The 22,452-nt window shown below is 41.4% G+C and overlaps 1 protein-coding gene across 2 annotated transcripts in view; it reads right to left on the bottom strand.

The window, feature by feature from the left end:
• Nucleotides 1-7,358: 7,358 nt before the first annotated feature.
• The window catches only part of THSD4 (thrombospondin type 1 domain containing 4), a gene marked incomplete at both ends in the record, with an annotated part of 709,334 nt that continues 694,240 nt past the window's right edge, over nt 7,359-22,452 (bottom strand). For both annotated transcript variants that reach the window (XM_080656972.1, XM_080656973.1), the window contains 2 exons: nt 7,359-7,501; nt 8,421-8,565. In XM_080656972.1, the coding sequence (XP_080513098.1) occupies nt 7,359-7,501; nt 8,421-8,565 (288 nt within the window). The remainder of the gene's footprint in view (nt 7,502-8,420; nt 8,566-22,452) is intronic.

A 22,452-nucleotide genomic window follows, 5' to 3' on the forward strand; every position in this document is an offset into this window, starting at 1 on the left:
AAAATGTGAAACCTTGGAAAAGTAAAGAGTAGTGTAATGAACACACATGCCCTTTGCTCGTATCCACCAGTGTGTTCACCTTATTTGCATGCATCCTGTCTACCCACAGAGGGGCGCTTACACAGCGACGGTGCCAGCTGCCAGGAGAGTGAATTGCAGACACCAGGGCCTCTGACCTTCAAGACTGCAGCAGCACACACTCCTGCTCTACTGGACACCAGTCACCATTTCCAAGAAGTTTTACATGATTCCACTGTGTCATCCTAACTTCAGTCTATATTCAAATTTTCCCTCTGCCCAAATGTGTTTTTTTTAGGATCTCACAGTCTCTCAAAATACCTTTTCCCAACTTTCACAGGTGGACCCTGTTCTCTAAGTGGCTCTTTATTACAGGAACATCTTATCTGAACCAAGTCTGACTCCCTGCCCCTTCTCTTTGCTGATCTGCTGTAGTTTCCAGGTCCTTGTCGCTGTCCTGATAGTGCTGGAGATTTCTGAAGATGGTTGAAGACAGTTTCCCTTCCAGACACCCCAATTCCAATCACCATCCTGACCACCATCTCTGGGCTCTTTCTTGGAGTTCAATCAACCTGTATGGCGTGTGGTCCCTTGAACTGGAGACCAAGGGATCCAGCTGGGTCTGGTCCCAAGAACAGAGAAGGCTCATTTCCTCCCTCTGGATGGTGATTTCATATCTTCAAATGCAGTCTGATCAAGTTGGTCATACCAAGCTTGGTAAAACTAAACCGCGCCAGACGTGTCATCAACAGCTAAGCACCCATCCAGTGCTCATGCAGCCGTTGTCCAATGATTGGAATTGGTGTGGAGAAAGAGACTGGAACTAACATGTGCTTGGACCATGAGCATGCCAGGCCCTGGGGGCTGGCGCTGGGGAAACACACCGCCTCTGGGGAAGCTGACTGTGGAAATCTGGTGCCACCAAGTGGCAGCTGCACCAAACCGCTCTGAATTCTCATTTATCAAAGGGGATAATTATCTAACTTTGTGTCGGTGTCAAGAGTCAACAAGATAGAATGTGTGAGAGTGCTCAGCACCATTTGGGTATTGCAGAATAGACGGAATCTGAAGATAATGAAACTGTTGTACAGCAGGTTGCACATCACGGAATGCATTAAACACCACTGAATCGTACACTTTAAGATGAGTAAATGAATGAATTTTATGTTACGTGAATTTTACCACAATTGAAAAGAGAGTAAATGAAGATTTTTCTAGGCAGGAAAAAGGTGGGTGGGAGGGGTGGGAAGCGCATTTCAGGCATAAGAATAAGTTTCTGAGAGTTACTGATGAAATGCTGTGCAGGATGGAGTCGGGACAGAGCTCGTAGGCACTCCACTAGAGATCTAGGCCAGGGTGACTTTCCACAGGTGTCATAGTCTAAGTCATATTTCACTTTATTACACACTGTGATAACCTGAAAGATCCTGTCAAACACTTTGCTAAACTCACGACCAAGGTGAAGTCAGCCCGAGGGAAGTTGGAAGAAGTTTTAGTCAAGTTGGGAGATGGAGTCACACTGAATGGTACAGTGGGCCTCACCTTTTCTCCTGCCTGAGGGACCTTTAAAAAGAGACCAGAAAAGGTCCATCCGGGGGTGGCCACTTTCCTGACTATGTTATCTTAAGCTCCTCGGGTGATCCTCACACACAGCCAAACTGAGGACTTGCACAAACCACAGGCTAACAGCTTTTGTATCTAAGGTGGACCCTGTTCTCTAAGTGGCCCAGCCACCCACAGAGCGCCTGGAACCCAAGTCTGACAAGCCAACCCACCGCTAAAGGGCTCGGTTCTTCTTTGTAGAGGGGGCTGTTTAAAGCAATGTGAGCACAAATGTGTTAACAAAGCTGATCTCTTAACCAGTTTATTGTATTTTTACAATAATAAAAATAAATTAGTCATACACAAAAATAGTTGTCATTTTTGCTGAAGAGAAAACAGACTGTATTTACTCATATAATTAACCTTCACATTCCACCTCTTTAAACAATAATTTAACACCACAAGGTGACACAGGTTAGTGGAGTACTCAGGGGGCTCTTTGCTCCTGACTATGCAGTTAGTTGATAGGAAAGCCCAGAGCCCCCACTTAGCAGTGACCAGGGGGCCTGGAAACAGGGCAGTCAGTAAATGCATCTTCATGCCCCCCGGGCCCTGCAGGGAGGGAGACTGCTTCATCCAGGCCTCTCACCGAGCCTCCCGACTCTCATGAAGGAGGTGAGACAAGGGAGAAGGGAGAGACCCTCATATTTCCTTTTCCAAGTGTTTGGGCATGAAGAGAGGGCATATCATATGAGCAAATATAATATTTAAGATGAAAAGGTGGCAATATAGATGGGTACAATGCCAGGGGGAAAAAGCCCCGAGCAAGTCGAAAAGCCACGTAATTTATATTCGATCTTTAGACCCAAGGAGTTTGACTAATCAGTGTACTAAATCATAACTATGGACTTAGGGTAAGATGTTGTGTAGCAACTTTCCAGGAAGCTGGGTTAGCAGGATCAAATGATTTTACACAAATGTGGATTGCATATGTAAATAAATACCTATTAGGTCCCTTTAAAATTAACTTATTCTAAATAAGAGAACTATTTTGGTGTAGTGACTCATTCTGCCAATAGAGTTCAGAATACACATTTCCTATAAACATCTTGTATTTACAAAGAACAAATAATAAGTTATAACAAAGTATATCCTTCTGTCAAACTGAATGGTGGGGGCCTGGTGGTCAAGGCAGGTGCGGTTAGTTTATGTAACAGGATGGCTTTCCTCTCATTGAGGCGAAGGGCTCACGTCTGGAAGATGGCATGTGAGGAAGGTAGTTGGAAGTTCCCAGCCTCTCATGGTCACGTTCCTCAGCACGGAGGAAGGCTCCCACTGTAACCTGCAAGTGGGACTGTTCCGGGTGGAGAGGGTTACTTTGCTCCAGCAAAGGTGCAGGAAAGGAAGGTGAATTGAAGAAGAGAGATGGTATTAGAGGGTCCTAGTCTAGTAGAGGCTCTGCCGCCATCAAGGCATGTGACCCTAGGCATGGAACTGTCCATCGGGACGTTTGGTTACTCGTCTACAAAGCAGGACCAGTCAGGGCAGCTCTGACCAGTTTTCTAGGGGTGTGACATAGGGTCCAAATTGCAGACACAAGAATGGGAAGTAGGCGTGCCTGCACTGGCCATCCCAGACCTGGAGAATCATTTAAAGCTGTTCTACTTATAGAGTCACCCAAACCCAGACTTGGTAAGGATCTTAAGTCATATTGCCCCAGCTGGGTGCTTGAATCCCCTCTCCAGCATCCCTGACAAAGGGCCATTCAACCTCTGCTCAGACCACCAGCGACAGGTCAGCCATCACGAGCCAGGGAGGCTCTACCTCCTGAATGCTCTAATTTTCAGAAAGCTGGTTCTTCTGCAAGAGTTGAAATCTGCCTCCCTGTAGTTTTATCTACTGTTCCTGGATAGCTATCCCAAGGACTCCAGGCTAAACATTCTCATAAAGTCTTTTTCCCTGTTTTGAACAGCCTGCACCGCTCATCAGGACTGGGCATGCTCAGCTGAATGTTACACACAGCTGACATTCCCCACAATATGGCATGCGCTCACCAACGTCTGCTCCTTATGTAGCCCAAGTGTTTTCTGTTTAATTTTTTTGTGGTTCCATCCCACTTTCCTGACTCACACTGAGCTTAGTCAACCAAAACTCTTATATCGTCCACACCTTATACTTGTATAGTATTTTTTTAAAAAAACTAGGACTATATGTTGCTCCCTGGTCAATAGTCTCCCAGATCATTTTGGGTCCAGAACCTGCCACCCACGCTATTAGTTCTCCAATGCCAATGCCATTGCCATCTACAAATTTCACTAGCAAGGCACTATTCCCCCCTTCAGTAACATTGACAATGTTTCACACAGCATGGATCAAATGTTGGCCCCCACCTGCCATGCTGGCATAGGTTCCTTCAGGTTTGAGTATGAAGCCTGCTTTTAGGTAAGCCCTATTTCTTTTTACCACTTATATTCGTGTCTTCTTCCACATTAAAGAACTGATATTTAAACTCTAAAATGGCCATATTAAAAAAAAGACATTGGCTTAGGATGATACTAGTAATATTAGTAATATCTGGATTTCTCTCTTTGCCACACAATTGCATGGAAATAAATTAAGCTTGCTTCCCACTTTTCATTAGTCTATAAAGCCATTTGGTTTAAAGGAAAAAGAGTGATGAATATTGAACACTCTGAGGATATCTAAATGATACATATTCAAGGAAATGAAAAAGGAAAACGCAAAAGAACCCTTGACCAGAGAAATAAGGCAAAGGAACAGTTAGGTACAGCTCAGAGAGCTCCTGTCACACTGCAGGTCCCTGAGGGCAGAGAAACTATTTCTGTTTAGAGCTCTGTTGATTGTGAGAAAAACAGATAACAGCTTAAATTCCCTAATTTTAAAATTCAGAGCAGAGAATGAGGCAATCCAGTACACAGGAAAAAAAAAAAAAAGCACTATCAAATGTAAATTTCAGTTTTGCATTGTGGCTAGTTAATGGAACATGGAGAGGACTGAGAAGGGAGTGGCAAATAATGGAGAGGAGAAGGCGGAATCATAGGGTCCAGGAAAGGGAGAAAACGCAAAAGGCTTGCTATAAAAGGGAAGAGACACATCTGGAGGGAGGGAGCCATCAAAAGGTGAGCTTTCCTTAGACTCCCTGCACAGGCATGTGGTCACTGGAAATATCAAGTGACTTATCTGATGTGCTGTGCTAAGGACAAAGGCATTTGGATGCTGACACGAGAAGGTAGGAAATTAGTAAAAATTGGATTTCTAAGACAAATAAACCAATAAAACCCCTGTTCTAGTAATTTATAACAATTCCAGAGATAAATAAATTCCAAGAATAGCTCAGCTATTTGTTGGAAGAGAATAAAGCCTCCGAGTTTAGGTACTTCCGCCCGCTCCCTACAAAGTCATGAGATCCACCCTACCCAATTCCACAATGGCCATTATCATGGAAGGATCGCTGTGCTTTAAAGAAATGTTAGGGAACATTTGGGAGACACGGACATTGTCAGATGTCAGAGACAAAGCCATCGTTGTCCAGTGCATCATGAGAATCCTGGGTGGAAGGAACTGGGATGTTCACCTCCTACGCGACAGAGTCCCACTTAGGATGGAGAGCGCACTCATAAGTGATGCCACACCTCTGTTGGCAGCTTGTATGGCTACAAAGTTTTCCCTTAATTTGAGCTGAAATCAGCCTTCCTGCTTTCCCATCCACTGGTCCACCCTGTCCTCCAATGTGTGAAGACAGCCTCTTCTAAGGACTCCTGCAGATGGCTGCCTTGTTCAGCAGCTCTGAGAGCAGCTGCGTCAAGGACAAACTCCCCTTGTGATTAGAAGCAAAAAGCTTCTAGTGAAAGGAAGGGGCGGGGGGACACTGGATGAAATCACTGATACACTTGGTGGCAGAAGGAGCCAGGCCTCTTCCCGCCTGCTTCTCTGCACGAGTCCCATAAGAACCAGGAGAGATGGGGGTGCTTCTGGGAAGTGGTGCTGGGGCTCCCCAGGAAGAGGACAGCCACAGGAAAGCCAAAGAGAATTCCTAAAAACTCAAGGGTAGTGGGAACCTAATAGAGTGTGTCAGACCTAACTGGTGATATTGCTTACAAAAACGGCAAGTGATCATCTAATTAGCAGATTTCTGGTTTAAATGGCTCATGGGAGAAACTCAATTGCTAAGGCTTGCTATAAAAGGGAAATGGGCCCAGGACCACAGTACTAAGAGCTTACAACTTGTTTAGCCTGGTACTTTTCTTAATGGGTAAAAGAAAAAATATATACATATATTTTCTTCTTCTTAATGGATTTTCCAAAGAGTTCATCTCTCAATAGGCACTGTACCCCCACCCCCTACCGACCCCCACAGGCTCTGGAACTACAGAGTTAGGTGAGGTGAGTCAGGGAAGAGCCCTCTGGTGCAACTGTCACTGGAGCTCACAGCCCCTCCTCCCAGACTGGCTCCATTAATGTAGGTCTTAGTGCTCATGTCTGGGAGGGGGGCGGGGACATGGGTTGTCAGTCCTGGGTGAGAAAAAAAGGATTTGAAGTAATAGAGAGAAATCCATAAATCAAACCAAAAAGACCAAAAGATTCTTTCTAATAGAAACGAGGTTTTTGCTGGTGTGGGTTGATTACGCTTTCCACCAGGCATGTGTGGAGAACAGCCCAGGAGGGTGGCTGAGGAGGGGCTGAGCACACAGCTCTGGAAATCTGCTCTGGGACTAGAAAGGGACTCTTGTGGCCAAGGGACCTTGACTTCCGGTTCCAGGGGAAACATCTCACTGGGGAATGAAGTCAGAATTTCAGGCAATGACTGTGATACCCAGTGCCTTTATGGTCTCAGGGGAGAGTTCCTTTAAGGACAGGGCTTAACAAAAGCTGTAGAGTCCTGTGATGAGGGCCTGTGACTGTGGGGGAAGGGATTGGTGGAAACAGACTTCTGAAACAACTAATGCTGGGATAAAGTTTTGACCTTTGGCTGGAGGGAAGAATTCAAAGACCTGGGTTTCGTTTGCTAATTAGGAAATTCTCACTCTTGGTCTGAAATGAAGCACATCCTGCAGACCTAAGACTTCTGTACAGTCCTTGGGGTGAGGGTTTTGTGGTCAGATTGGGGTTGGGACTCAGCTCTGCCACTGAACAGGTGAATATGGCTGGGAGGTCAATGAGTCTCAGTTTCCTTGCTGATACAATGGGGACAACACCCTTCTTGGGTGTTGTAAGCTGCTAATGAATTAATATCTGTGAATATACCTGTGAAACAATAAAGCACTGCATGACATGAGATGTTTGTGTCATGATGCAGGCAAACAACCTAATGTCTTTGAGAATGAGGAGAGGCACAGCGGGGCTGAGGTAACAGGGATGCCAGCATCTCAGCAAGGCTCCGTGGGGCCCTGGGGTAGGGGTGCTGCCTCCTCTGACTCTCCAGGGGGTGCTGATATTGGAAAGGCCAATAGCACCCTGGGGGAGGCAGTGCCCAGTCAGGGCTGCCTTAGAAAGTCCCAGGAGAGGTTGGCTGAGAGCTGCCTGCACGCCCCCCTGACTGGTTTTCAGAGAGCACTGTTAGAGGTTGCCAGGTTTCCCAAGGAGGGAAATTCAGTTGATGGTGATGCTCAGAGCCATGGCTCTGCGCCTGGGCATTGCGTGTACACTTTACTGAAGACGGGGCTGGTGACCAAATTGGCTGGCAGTGCCCTGGGCCAGGGAGCCCCTGGTGGATCAGCAGCCTGCCAGTCACCCTCTTACAGACTCGCTGCTCTGCCTCTTGGGTAGGTGCAGGGGTGTTATCTGCTCCCCAGGAAGCCCGGGTGCCTGTTGGCCACGCGAGTGCAGGAGGCACAGCAGGCAGTCTTGTAGTAGTTGTAGACGCAGAGGCGGGCCTGCACCACCACATTGCAGTTGTAGTATCTGTCCTTGCAGCTTTCATCTGTAGCAGAAGAGAACAAAATGATCTGAGCACGAGGGGGCAACCTGGACTACTGGGGAGAGAAAGCGAGGTGAGGGCTCTCCATCCTGGTCCTGCTGCCTATTGCTGATGGAGTGTGGGTGTGCACTAAGAGCTTGCATTTTTCTTTTTCTTTATTATTATTATTAGACGCCCAGTGCAGGAAATTTGTGCACAGGTAGGGTCCCTAGGCCTGGCCAGTGATCAGGGCTGATCAGATTCCCTGCCTCCCCGCCTCCCTACCTCCTACTTCCCTCGCTCCCTCAGCGCCCTGCCGCTGCTGCCCACCCACCATGTTCCATGCCACCCCCTGGTGGTCAGTGCACACCATAGTGAGTGATCAAACTCCCAGTCGAACTCCAGAGGGGACACTTTGCATATTAGCCTTTTATATATGTAGATTATTATTTAAAAATCCTTAACTGAGAATATTTTCCCATTGGTTTTTAGAGAGAGTGGAAGAGAGAGGGAAAGACAGAGAGAGAAATATCGATGTGAGAGAAACACATTGATTGGTTGCCTCCTGCATGTGCCCCAACCAGGCCCAGGTTGGGGAGGAGCCTGCAACTGTGGTATGTGCCCTTGACTGGAATTGAACCTGGGATCCACTGAGCCAAACCAGATAAGGCTTTTTCTTTTTCTTAAACATGACATTGAAATCTCACTACTCTGACCTTAAGAATGATGGAACCAAGTCTCTGAATGCATTACCATTATAGTCAATTTCCATTTAAGTTGATCTTTTGGAGGGTGGCTTAGATCACCATCCATGCTTATAAACTTAACATACCAAAAGTACTTTGACCCCTGTACTCCAGCTGGATGTGGCATTTCACACCAGAGAATATGACAGAGCTTAACAAAGATGAATCTTTACTCCAGGATAGGGATCCCTACTTACCGACTTCAGGGACACAGTCTTGAGGGTTACAGGATTCTTTCGCTTCTGGTTTCAACTGAGGGTCACAGAGATTACTTAGGGCCATGTCATCTGACAGACAGCGTACTTCACGGACCCGGAAGCCCCCCTGGCAGCTCTTGGAGCACTGCATGGGCACAAAGGGAGGAGGTTAGATTTCTTGGCAGTCTATTAGCTCAGCACACTGCAGAGGACAACCAATGAATAATTTCAAACATCTTCAAAAGGAGACAGTATTCAAACAAACTCTTATGCATCTGTCAACCAGTTTCAACACCCATCAAATCATTCAAGTCATGTCCCAGCTACACCCACCCACGTCCACTCCTTGGATTATTTTGAAGCAAATGTAGACATCGTATCATGTCTTCTGTAATATTTCAGTTTGTAGCTCTAAAACATAAGGAATCCATAAAAATTACCACAATGCCACCCTGGCTAGTGTTTCTCAGTGGTTAGAGTGTTGGCCTATGCACCAAAGTGTGGTGAGTTAGATTCTGGTCAAGGGCACATACCAAGGTTGCAGAGTTGATCCCTTCCACTCTCTCTAAAAGACAAAAAAAAAATATCAATGGAAAAAATATCCTCAGGTGAGGATTAACAACAGCCACCAAAAATTACCACAATACCATTATCACACCTAGAAAGTAATAATACATAGTTCCTATTGTTTTTATTTTATTTTTTGTTAATCCTCATTTGAGGATATTTTTTCCATTGATTTTTATAAAGAGAGTGGAAAGGAGAGAGGGAGTGGGGAGAGAGAGAGAAAAAAAAAACATTGATGTAAGAGAGACACATACATTGTCTGCCTCCCATATGCGCTCCGACCAGGGCTATGAATCAAACCTGCCACCCTTTGGTTCAGGTTTAACCACTGAGTAACATAAGCCAGGGCAATTTCTTATTGTTTTTAAATACAGGGGTGGGGAAAATGTAGGTTTACAGTTGTTTGTATGGAAAATAATACAATAATCTATAATAACAAAAGCATAATATGCTTATTAGACTGGATGTCCTTCTGGACATCCTTCCAGATGACCTTCCAATGAAGCTGCGGCAGTGGGGGCCGAGGCAGAGGCAGCCGCCGTGATGGTGGGGGCCAAGACCCTTGAATGAATTTCATGCATAGGGCCTCTAGTTAATAAATAATAATACAAGAATAGACTTTTGCATACTCACAACTGTAAACTGATTTTTGCCCACCCCTGTAGATAGTCAGTGTTCCTATTTTCACTTATCTTGTAAATTTCATAAAATTTTAATAGTTTTTAAAAAAATCAGGATCCACATCAGATCTGCACACTGCAGTTGACTGATATGCCTTTTAATCAATAGGTTCCCCTCTTCTGAGCTTTCTCCCCCTGCACTGAGTCATTTGTCTGGCAGAGTTCTCCATGGTCAGGATTTTGCTGACTGCATCTCCATGGGACAGTTTAAACATGCTCCTCTGGCTTCTGTATTTCCTGTAAAATGGAAGTTGGATCTAGAAGAGGCTTTAACAGGTGCAGGTTTGATTTTTTTGGTTAGACTACTTCTTAGAAATTGTATAATCGCCTGTCTTTTGGGGATGTCAGCAGCCACTGATGAGCAAAGTCCAGATCTTCTAATTCATTCAGGGTTGAAAAATGCTGATTCTATTCTATTATCTCTTCTTATATTAGCTGGAGTTTTTTCTAAAGACTCCTCCCCTTCCCCAACCATGCCCTAGCCATTACTCTTCCGTTACCCAGTGGTACAGCTTCTTTGTTAGTAAATGCTTGATTCTTTTATCTATCAGTTTTCAGAACAATGAGTTGGTTCCTCTAACATTCTTTAATGGTGACCTATTAGTTTATTATTATTACAATTTATAAATGGGTGAATTTAGCATATGTGATGTGTTTCATTCAATCTATGGTAGTTATTCTTTTTCCTGATGCTCACTGATGTCCCATCAACGGCTAGCAGGAGCCTCTATAATTTGGTTCTTGAGTCCTCTGGTCATAAACTCAGTTGTCTTTGAGAACTTCCTTAAGTATATTAAAAAATATTAAAATATATTCAAATCTATTTTATAATTATGTAGTCCCAGATCTTGAATTGGCCAATTATCTAAGAATTCCTGGTTCCTGAGAGTGGTATTTTGAAACTATATTCTGGCTGATAGGTGTGCCATTTGCATCTGGGCTGGTCTTGGTTTCAAGGCTCTTTCAGTGGATAAACCTAAGAAAGTAAGACTAATTTACGAGTTCATATTGATATTTCTAATTCAAATTCAGGACAACAAGGGTTTCACTTAAACTTTTCTTTTTTTAATGAAAAAGAAATTCAAAATATATCTTTCACTGTTGATAGTATTACAGATATTTCCTATTTCCCCCTTTCTCCCCTTCTCCCAGCCCCTACCCACCCTCCTAGGTCTTCACTACCCTATTGCTTGTGTCCACAGCCTGTGCATATTTATATGTATAAAAGCCCAGCGACCGTTACGGCGGAACGCCCGGAATGACCAGAATGACTGGTCGCTATGATGCTCACTGACCACCAGGGGGCAGATGCTCAAAGTAGGAGCTGCCCCTGGTGGACAGTGCATTCCCACAGTGGAAGCACCACTCAGCCAGAAGCAGGGCTCACGGCTGGTGAGCACAGTGGTGGTGGTGGGAGCTTCTCCCACCTCTGCAGCAGTGCTAAGGAGCGGTGAGCCAAGTGGTAAGGAGCTAGCAGGTGGGCAGTTAGGAGTGAGGGGTCCTGGATTGCGAGAGTGAAGTCTGACTGCCGGTTTGGGCCTGGCAGTCAGACACCCCCCGAGGGGTCCCGGATTGTAAGGCTGGGCTGAGGGATCCCCCATGCATGAATTTTGTGCATTGGGCCTCTAGTAAGTATATAAATTCTTTGGTTTATCTCTTATTGTCTCCCCAAGCCCACACTGAGGTATGTCAGTCTGTTCCATGCCTCCCTGCTTCGGGTCTTATTTTGTTGGTCAATTAATTTTGTTCAATAGATTTCACAAATAAGTGAGATCATGTGATATTTGTCTTTCTCAGTTTGTCTTATTTCTCTTAGCATAATATTTACCAGGTCTATTCATGCTGTCCCAAAGGGTAAGATATCCCTTTTTTTTACAGTTGCATAGTATTCCATAGTGTAAATGTGCCATAGCTTTTTTTTATCCACTAATCTACTGATGGACTCATGGGCTGTTTCCAAATCTTAGCTATTGTAAATAATGCTGCTATGAACATAGGGGAGCATATATTCTTTCTGACTGGTGTTTTGGGAGTTTTAGGATATATTCCCAGAAGTGGGATCTCTGAGTCAAAAGGAAGTTCCATTTTTAATTTTTTGAGAAAACTCCATATTGTTTTACATAGTGGCTGCACCAATCTGCATTCCCACCAGCAGTGAACTAGGGTTCCATTTCTCCATATCCTCGCCAGCACTTGTTGTTTGTTGATTTTTGATGATAGCCATTCTGACAGGTGTGAGGTGATATCTCATTGTGGTTTTAATTTGAATTTCTCTAATGATTAGTGACTTTGAGCATTTTTTCATGTGTCTCTTGGTCATTTCTATGTCCTCTTTGAAAGAATGTCTATTCAGATCCTCTGCCCATTTTTTAAAATCTTACATATAATAATATTACATGCAATAAACATTAATATTTCAAGAATAAAAGGATTTTAAATATATTACCAAAACTATACTTACATAGTATAATATCACAAAAGTTGTAAGAAATGTTAAAAATCTGCAAATAACAGGATTACTTCTATTATATTCTAGTATATTTTTGTTCCCCTCTGGCTTTATTTTTGTTCATCAATTTATGTTGTTCATTATATCCCACAATGATATTATGAGATCTTATATTTATCTTTCTCCAACTGGGTTATTTTGCTTAGCATGATGCTTTTAAAGCCTATTTTGTCGGATATGAGTATTGCTACTTCAGCTTTTTTTTTTCTTTTGTATTTGCATGGAAAATTTTTTTCCAACCCTTCACTTTCATCCTGTGTGTGTCTTTTGTTTTGAGGTGGGTCTCTTGTAGACAGCATATAGTTGGGTCATGTTTTTGTATCCATTCAGCTACCCTACACCTTTTGATTGGAGCATTTAATCCATTTACATTTAGGGTTATTATTGAGAGGTACTTATTTGTAGCCATTTTAATTCTGTATGGTAGGTTTTTCTCTCTGTTTCTTCTTCTCAGCAATCCCTTACAGCAGTCCCTTTAACATTTCTTGTAATGCTGGCTTGGTGGTGATGAACTCCTTTAGATTTTTTTTTTTTTTTTTTCTGGGAAGCTCTTTATTTGACCATCTATTTTGAATGATAGCCTTGCTGGATATAGTAATCTTGGTTTCAGATCCTTGCTTTCCATTACCTTGAGTACTGCATGCCATTTCTCTGCCCATTTTTAAATTGGAGTGTTTGTCTTCCTTTTCTTGAGTTGTAGGAGTACTTTATATATTTTGGATATTAACCCCTTATCAGATATATCATTGCCAAATATGTTCTCCCATTCAGTGGGTTTCCTTTTCATTTTGATGGTGGTTTCTGTTGCTGTGAAGAAGCTTTTTATTTTGATGTAGTCCCATTTGTTTATTTTCTCCTTAGTTTCCTTTGCCCTAGGAGATATATCCATAAACATATTGCTACATAAGATGTCTGAGATTTTACTGCCTATGTTCTTATGTAAGATTTTTATGGTTTTATGCCTTACATTTAAGTCTTTTATCCACCTTGAGTTTATTCTTGTATATGGTGTAAGTTGGTGGTCTAGTTTCATCTTTTTGCATGTGTTTATCCAGTTTTCCCAGCACCATTTTTTGAAGAGACTGTCTTTACCGCATTGTATGTTCTTGACTCCTTTGTCAAATATTAATTGACCACAATGGTGTGGTTCAATTTCTGGGGTCTGTGTTCTGATCCATTGGTCTATATGCCTGTTCTTGTGCCAGTACCAGGCTGTTTTGCTTACAATGGCTTTGTAGTATAGTTTGATATCCGGTATTGTGATCCCTCCTACTTCGTTCTTCTTTCTCAAGATTGCTGCAGTTATTTGGTGTCTTTTATGATTCCATATACATTTTTGGAGTATGTATTCTAGCTCTGTGAAGAATGCCATTGGTATTTTAATAGGGATTGCTTTGAATCTGTAGATTGCTTTGGGTAGTATAGGGATTTTAATGATGTTAATTCTTCCAATCTATGAACATGGTATACCGCGGGTCGCATGTGGCCCACAATGAATATTTCTGCAGCCCAGCCAATATAACGGTATGTAAGAAATTTTTTAATAAAAATTTTGTAACTTAATTTTTACAATATCCTGTTATACATAATTATTAATAATGAACTACAACATTCGCTAATGACTGATTACTACAATCATGTTGCATTCATTTCCCTTATGCGCCTTATGTATAGGCACACCATTTCTCTCCACTAATACTAGCAGCAAATATTTTAGCAGCCAATTGCCACATCATTAGTCTTGGACTGACTTGTTTGGTGTGCACAACAGGAATATTTCGCTTTCAGAGAACAAGAAAAATAGGTTTATTTGTGTTATGCTTATTAATTTGTGCAGTTATTTAGTGTCTGGTAAGTTAATGTTTAAAAAAGAAATATCAATTTTTATTAAAGTGTTCTATTATTTTATGTTAATGATTACTCATTTATTTCAGCCCTTTGTATTCAGCATGTCTCTATCAAAATAAACCTACGTTTCTATGAAAATTGAAGCTTTTGTTTTTTTGTGGCCCATATAAACTTAAACCTTGTTTATATGGCCGGTGTTAGCTTTTGAGTTTGACATGCTTGTGGTATACGCTTCCATTTGTTTTTATCTCCCTCTATTTCTTAGTTTTCCAAGTATAGGTCTTTTACTTCCTTGGTTAAGTTTATTCCTAAGTATCTATTTTGTTGCTGTTGTTCAATGGTAAATGGGATTGCTTATTTAGTTTCTCTTTTGAGAGTTCATTATTGGTGTATAAAAATGCCATCAATTTGGATGTTGATTTTGTATCCTGCTACTTTGCTGAATTCATTTATTAAGTCTAGTAGTTTCCTGGTGGAGTTTTTAGGGGTTCCTATGTACAATATCATGTCATCTGCGAATAATGACAGTTTTACTTCCGCCTTTCTAATTTGGATGCTTTTATCTCTTCTTCTTCTCTGATTGCTGTGGCTAGGACTATGTTGAATAAGGGTGGTGAAAGTGGAATCCTTGTCTTCTTCCTATTCTTAAGGAAAACACTTTTAGTGTTTTCCCATTGAGAATGATTTTGGCTGGAGGTGTCACATATGGCCTTTATTATGTTGAGGTATGATCCCTCTATTCCTACTTTATTGTGAGTTTTTATCAAAAAAGTGTGCTAGATTTTGTTGAATGCTTTTTTCTGTGTCTATTGATATGATCATGTGATTTTTCTCTTTCAATGTGTTTATGTGATGTGTTACACTTATTGATTTGAGAATATTGTACCAGCCTTGCATCCCTGGAATAAATCCCACTTGATCATGGTGTCTGATCTTTTTAATATATTGCTGGATCTGATTTGCTAATATTTTGTTGAGGATTTTAGCATTCATGTTCATCAAGGATAACGGCCAGTAATTTTCTTCCTTTGTAGTGTCTTTATCTGATTTTGGAATTAGATTTTGGAATAATGCTGGCTTCATAAAAAGAGCTTGGAAGTGTTCTTTCCTCTTAAATATTTTGGAATAGTTGAGGAAGATAGGTGTTAGTTCTTCCTCGACTATTTGGTAAAGTTCATCTGTAAATCCATCTGGCCCAGGAAGTTTTTAAATTACTGCTTCAATTTTATCAGTTGTTATTGGCCTACTCAGGTTTTCTGATTCTTTCTGATTGAGTTTTGGAAGATTGCATGTTTCTAGGAATTTTTCCATTTCACCCAGGTTGTCCTGTTTGTTGACATATAATTGTTCATAGTATTTGCTTACAATCCTTTGTATTTCTGTGGTGTCTGTTGTTATATTGCCTCTTTCATTTCTGATTTTATTTATTTGAATCCTGTTTTTTTTTCTTTTTAGATATAATCACTTCTATTTGGATTTTTTGAAAACAACAAAAGGGTAGATTAATATCTTTCCAAGTTAAGACCTAAAACTGTTTCCAAAACTTCAAATGAGAAACTCCTGCTCAAAGTGCAAGGATAATCTGTATCAATTTAAACCAGCAATAAAAAGTAAGTAATAGGAGGAGAAAGAAAAAATGGCAGTCGAATAGGTAGATGTGTCGTGCACCCCATCCCAGGGCCAGACTGGAAATACAACTAAATAGGAGAACATCCGCCCAGAATGAACAAATTAAGCATAGCTGAGGAGACAACTTACAAGAAGGAAGGACAGAAAACACCTGGAGACGGGTAGGAATGGGGAAGTGGGCTTGAGAGGGGCAGCAGGCCAGTGGGCTGAGAGGGAGAGGAGGAAGCTGCGTTTCACCAAGGCCTCGTCCTTGGCAGCAGGCTTAATTTCCAACGGTTCAAAGCAAAAGCCACAGGGCTGCTGGCAGCTAAGGATTCTGGACCACAGCCGCAATAGGCTGCCCTGCAAAAGGTGGCCCTGCGAAAGGGGGAAAGCAGCCTGGTGCTGGGGGTAGAGAAAGCTGAGATTTCATTGTTGTTTTTGTTTTGCTTTATCTTTGTTTTTATTCTCTAAACTCAGAACACAGGACTTTTCAATTGCAATTACTCACCCGAGGCTTTGGCTCAGGGTAGGGGGAGGCACAGACTTGAGGTGCCCGAGAAGAGGCTGGGGAGGGAAGCAGGGCAGGGAGCCGTAGCCAGGAGTCCAGCACTGGGACTTAAGGTTCCAAACCTAAGCGGCCATTTCTCCCCAGAAGAGCTAGCCCTTCCCAGTAGCCTTAGGGAAGGTGATACAGCCTGCCACACCCTGCATTTTGAGCTTTACAGAGGAAACAAAGGCAGAGGCCAAGCTTATGTGTCAGTGACTGGATTGGAAGAGGGGCCCGTGCTATTCTGGGAACCAGACTGATAAAATCTCCAGGTTGCTAACCAACTCCATTGGTTCCATATAAGGACCTCTGAACAACCAAGGCCAGAGTAATATTTTGGACCACTCACAGAGGAGTAGCTCTGGGTCAGAGAAACTCCTCCTCCCGCCCCCACTTTATTCCCTGAAAGCGAAACAGCACCAACCCCATTTGAAGCCCTGTCAGAAATAGATGCTTGAGTGATTAAGATTGACAGCTGGCAGACAGGCAAAGAGTGCAGATTTGCCCTGCCTGTTTGCAGTCAAAGCCTGCAGAGACAGATATAAGCGGAGGACTGGTGGATCACTTGGAGCTTCAAGCAGGGTGCTAAAAGCCAAAGACCATACCTGACAGTGGTAAGGATTTATGTACCTAATAGGAAGCCCAGAATTGGCAGACAGAAGAGTGGGGTCCTAAACCAGCTCCCATGGAGCATTAAAACTCGGCTGAAGTGAACAACAATTCACTTTTTATTTTAATTAAAAATTATTTATTTTTTAAAATTTTATTTATTTTTTGCACCCTTTTCTTCCTCTCTTCTCTTTTTTTCTGTTTTTTTTTTTTTTTTTTTTTTTTTTTTTCTCTTTTCCCTGGTTTGGTTTGTCTCTTTCCTTTCTCTCTCCCCCTTTTTAAAAATTGATCTTCTTTATCTGCTTTATTGATGTGTTATTATTCTAGTCTCTGTTGGTTTATTCATATATCTAATTTCCTCTTCCCTGCCCCTACTCCATTTCCTTTTTTCTTATCTTTTTCTTCACTACTCATTTTTTTCCCTTTTTTTCTCTTCTCTCGCTCTTTTCTTCTCCTAATTTTTTAACTTAAGTTCATAAATTTAGGCCTACCTATTCTCCCCTCTAATCTCCTTTAAAAATTTTTTTTGTTATTTTGTCTATTTTCTTTTCTTCTTATATTCTCATTTCTTTTCTCCCTCCTTTATTCTAAACTGTGGTGCTTCCCTTGTTCATCCAATTCCTTAATTTTATTTTCCTTATTTAAGCTCTGCATCTATAGATTCTGCCCCTCCCCCCATTTTTGTGGGTGTTTTTTATTTGTGCTTTTTGGTTTGTTTGTTTGTTTTGTTGTGTTTTCTCCCCATTTTCTTTCTCTCTCTTTTTTCTTTTGTTATCATTTTTTCTCTCTTTTCTTTTTCCTAATTCTCTTTTCTTTGGTGATCACTTTTATTGGGGTTATAGGTGTCTTGTGTACATTCATGTTTTATTCCTTCTGTGTCATATCTTGTCTTGTTGTATTTTGTGCTCTTCGGTCAGCACCTCCCCAATGGTTGGAATGACATGGTAGGGAGCGAGCTACATAATTGGACACCCTGAGAGGAGACTCCATCCATGAATGGGATAATAACATTCAAAACCCAACTATATCAGGAGAATCCACATATCTCAAGTAGGGGGCCTTCCTGGTACACCCAGCCCAGGATACCTGAAAGACTGCACCACTGGGTTCCACAAAACAACTACTATATAAGACCAATTCAGAAAATCTGGGTGGCATAGCAGTTTGATCTAATACATAGAAACAATTAAAAAGACAAAAGGCAAAAATGGGGAGACAAAGAAACAACCCCCAAATGAAAGAAAAGGAGGAATTACCAGAAAAGGAACGAAATGAAATGGAGGCAAGCAATTTGTCAGAGAAAGAATTCAGAGTAATGGTTACATGAATGCTCAAAAGGCTGGATGAGAAATTCACCAACATGTGTAAAAAATCAAGAGGACATGAAGGACGATATAGCTGCAATAAAGAACACAATGGAAGGTTTCAACAGTAGACTAGAAAAAGCTGGGGACCAAATCAGTGAGTTAGAAGACAAGGTGGAAAAACACCCAAGCAGAGCAGCAACTGTAAAAAAGAAAAGAAAAAGCAGGAGGAGAGTCTAAGGGAGGTCCAAGATAACATGAAATGAAAAACATCAACATAATAGGGGTGCCAGAAGGAGAGAAAGCTGAAGAAGGAATAGAAAAGCTGTTTGAAGAAATAATGACAGAAAACTTCCCTGACTTTGGGAAGAAAAAAGTTACACAAATCCACAGAGCATGAAGAGTCCCAAACAAGTTGAACCCAAAAGGATGAACACCAAGACACATTGTAATTAAACTGGAAAACATCAACAACAAAGGAAGAATCTTAAAGGCTGCCAGAGAGAGACAGAAAGTTACCTACAAGGGATTCCCCATTAGACTATCAACTGATTTCTTAACATAAATACATCAGGCCAAAAGGGAATGGAATGAAGTATATAAAGGATGCAAAGGGACTGAATCCAAGAATACCCTATCCAGCAAGGCTATCATTCAAAATAGAAGGTGAAATCAAGACCTTCACAGACAAAAAAAAGGCTAAGGGAGTTTATTACCATCAAGCCAGCAATGCAAGAAATTCTAAAGGAACTGTTGTAAAAAGAAAAAAAAATAGAAAGGGTATAAGGAACAGAGGCATAAAGAATAAAAATGGTGACAAACAAATACCTATCAATAATAACCTTAAACATAAATGGGTTAAGTGCTCCGATCAAAAGACATAGGGTAGCTGAATTGATAAGAAACCATGACCCAACTATATGCTGTCTACAAGAGACCCACCTTAGAAGAAAGGACTCACACAGACTGAAAGTGAAAGGATGGAAACATTTTTTTCTGGCAAATAGAAAAAAAAAAAGCTGGGGTAGCAATACTTATATCTGAAAAAATAGACTTCAAAGTGAAGGACATAACAAGCAATAAGGAAAGCCACTTCATAACACTAAAGGGATCCATACAACAAAAGACTATAACACTGGTAAACCTATATGCACCCAATACCGGAACATCTAAGTATATAAAAAAAAACTTCTGAAGGATATCAAAGGAGAAATTGACAGCAATACAATCATAGTAGGGGACTTTAACATCCCACTAACATCACTGGATAAATCTTTTAGACAAAAAATCAACAAGGAAACAGCAATCCTAAATGACACTTTAGAAAATAGGAACTAATTGACATCTTCAGAACATTCCACCACAAAGCTACAGAATATAGATTCTTCTCAAGTACACATGGGACATTTTCAAAGACAGACCACATATTAGGACACAAGCTAAGTCTCTACGAATTCAAGAAGATTGAAATCCTATCAAGCATCTTCTCAGATCACAATGGCATGAAACTAGAAATCAACTACAATAAAAAAGCTCAAAAACAATCAAATACATGGAGGCCAAATAGCATGCTATTAAACAATGAATATTTTTTTATTTCAAAGAAGAAAAAAAATCCTGGAAACAAATGACAATGAAAACACAACAATCCAAAACCTATGGGACCCAGTGATTGCAGTCCTGAGAAGGAAGTTCATAGCACTACAGGCCTATTTCAGAAAACAAGAAAAACTGATAGTAAGTTATCTAACACTACAACATAAAGAATTAGAAAGGGAACAAGAAAAGCCCAGAACAAGTAGAAGGAAGAAAATAATAAAGATCAGAGCAGAAATAAATGATATAGAGACAAAAAATATAAAAGATCAATAAAACCAAGAGCTGGTTCTTTGAAAGAATAAACAAGATTCATGGACTGTAGCCAAGCTCACCAGGAAACAAAAAGAGAGGTCCCAAATAAACAAAATCAGAAACGAAAGAGGTGAAGTAACAACTGACCCCACAGAAATACAAAGGATTGTAACAAAATACTACAAACAACTTTATTCCAACTAATGGGACAACCAGGATAAAATGGACATATTCCTAGAAAAATACAACCTTCCAAAACTCAATCAGGAAGAACCAGAAAATCTGAATAGACCAATAACTACTGATGAAATTGAAGCAGCAATAAAAAACCTCTCAGAAACAAAAGCCCTTGTCCAGACAGATTCACCGGGGAGTTTTACCAAATATTCAAAGAAGAACTAACCCCTCTACTTCTCAAACTATTCCAAAAAATTCAAGAGAAAGGAACACTTCTAAATTCTCCATGAGACCAGCATCACCCCAATTCTAAAACCAGATAAAGACACAACAAAGAAAGTGAACTACAGGCCAATGTCCCTGATGAACATAGACAAATCCTCAACAAAATTTTAGCAAACCAGATCCAGCATTACATTAAAAAGTTCATACATCATGACCAAGTGGGATTTATTTTGGGGATGCAAGGCTGGTACAATATTCACAAATCAATAGACATGATATAGCACATAAAGAAGTTGAAAGACAAAACTCACATGAACATATCAATTGATGCAGAAAAAGCATTCAACAAAATCCAACACCCTTTTTTTGATAAAAACTCTCAGCAAAATGGGAACAGAAGGAATATACCTCAACATCATAAAGGCCATAGATAACAAACCTACAGCCAACATCATACTCAATGGGCAAAAACTAAAACCATTTACCCTAAGAACAGGAATAAGACAGATGCCCTCTTTCACCACTCTTGTTCAACATAGTTCTGGAAATCCTGGCCATACCTATCAGACAAGCAGAAGAAATAAAAGGCATCCCAATTGGAAAGGAGGAAGAAAAACTCTCATTATTCACAGATGACATGATACTGTACATAGAAAACCCTAAAGACTCCATAAAAAAACCTACTAGGTTTAGTAATAAATGAATTCAAAAATGTAGAAGGATACAGAATTAACACCCAAAAATCCATAGCATTTTTATAAACCAACTAGAGGCCCTGTGCACAAAATTTGTGCATGGGGTGTGTGTCCCTCAGCCCAGCCTGAACCCTATCCAATCTGGGACCCCTCTCACAATCCAGGACGGCTGGCTCCCAACCACTCACCTGCCTGCCTGCCTGCCTGATTGCCCCTAACCGCTTCTGCCTGCCAGCTTGATCACCCCCTAACCACTCCCCTGCCAGCCTGATCGATGCCTAACTGCCCTCCCCTACTGGCCTGGTCACCCCTAACTGCCCTCCCCTGCTAGCCTGGTCACCCCTAACTGCTCTTCCCTGCTGGCCTGGTTCCCCCCAACTGCCCTCCCCTGCAGGCCTGGGTTCCCCCCCACCAACTGCCATTCCCTGCAGACCTGGTTGCCCCCAACTGCCCTCCTCTGTTGGCCCGGTAACCCCTATCTGTCCTCCCTTGCCAGCCTGGTCACCCCTAACTGCCCTCCCCTGCAGGCCTGATCACCCACAACTGCCCTCCCCTGCTGGCCATCTTGTGGTGGCCATCTTGTGTCCACATGGGGGCAGCCATCTTTGAGCACAGGGGGGTGGCCATCTTGTGTGTTGGTGTGATGGTCAACTTGCATATTTCCTTTATTATATAGGAAAACATAGAAAACTTATTGTTTAAATAACACTGTTTACTTTTTGCATAAATGTTTTAAATTATTTTATTGCCAGATAAGTTTAATGGGGGAAAAGTTAGATTTATCTCAATACCTCCTATACCATTCTTCATTTATATAATAAGTACTTATTAAACCTACCCTGTGCCAGACAACTAAACTACATTTCCCTTAAGATCAGGAACAAGGCAGGGATATCCACTTTCACCACTCTTATTCAACATAGTACTGGAAGTACTAGCCTCTGGGACAACTTCAAGCATACCAACATCTGAATTATGGGGGTGCCAGAAGAAGAGAAAGAGCAAGATATTGAAAACCTATTTGAAGAAATAATGACAGAAAATTTCCCCTACCTTGTGAAAGAAATAGACTTACAAGTCCAGGAAGTGCAGAGAACCCAAAACAAAAGGAATCCAAAGAAGACCACACCAAGACATATCATAATTAAAATGCCAAAAGCAAAAGACAAAGAGAGAATATTAAAAGCAGCAAGAGAAAAACAGTTAGTTACCTACAAGGGAGCACCCATAAGACTGTCAGCTAATTTCTCAACAGAAACTATGCAGGCCAGACAGGAGTGGCAAGAAATATTCAAATTGATGAATAGCAAGAACCTACAACCAAGATTACTCTACCCAGCAAAGCTATCATTTAGAATTGAAGGTCAGATAAAGAGCTTCACAGATAAGAAAAAGCTAAAGGAATTCAT

The sequence above is a fragment of the Plecotus auritus genome, assembly GCF_963455305.1.
Source record: "Plecotus auritus genome assembly, chromosome: 1".
NCBI classification, from domain to species: domain Eukaryota; kingdom Metazoa; phylum Chordata; class Mammalia; order Chiroptera; family Vespertilionidae; genus Plecotus; species Plecotus auritus.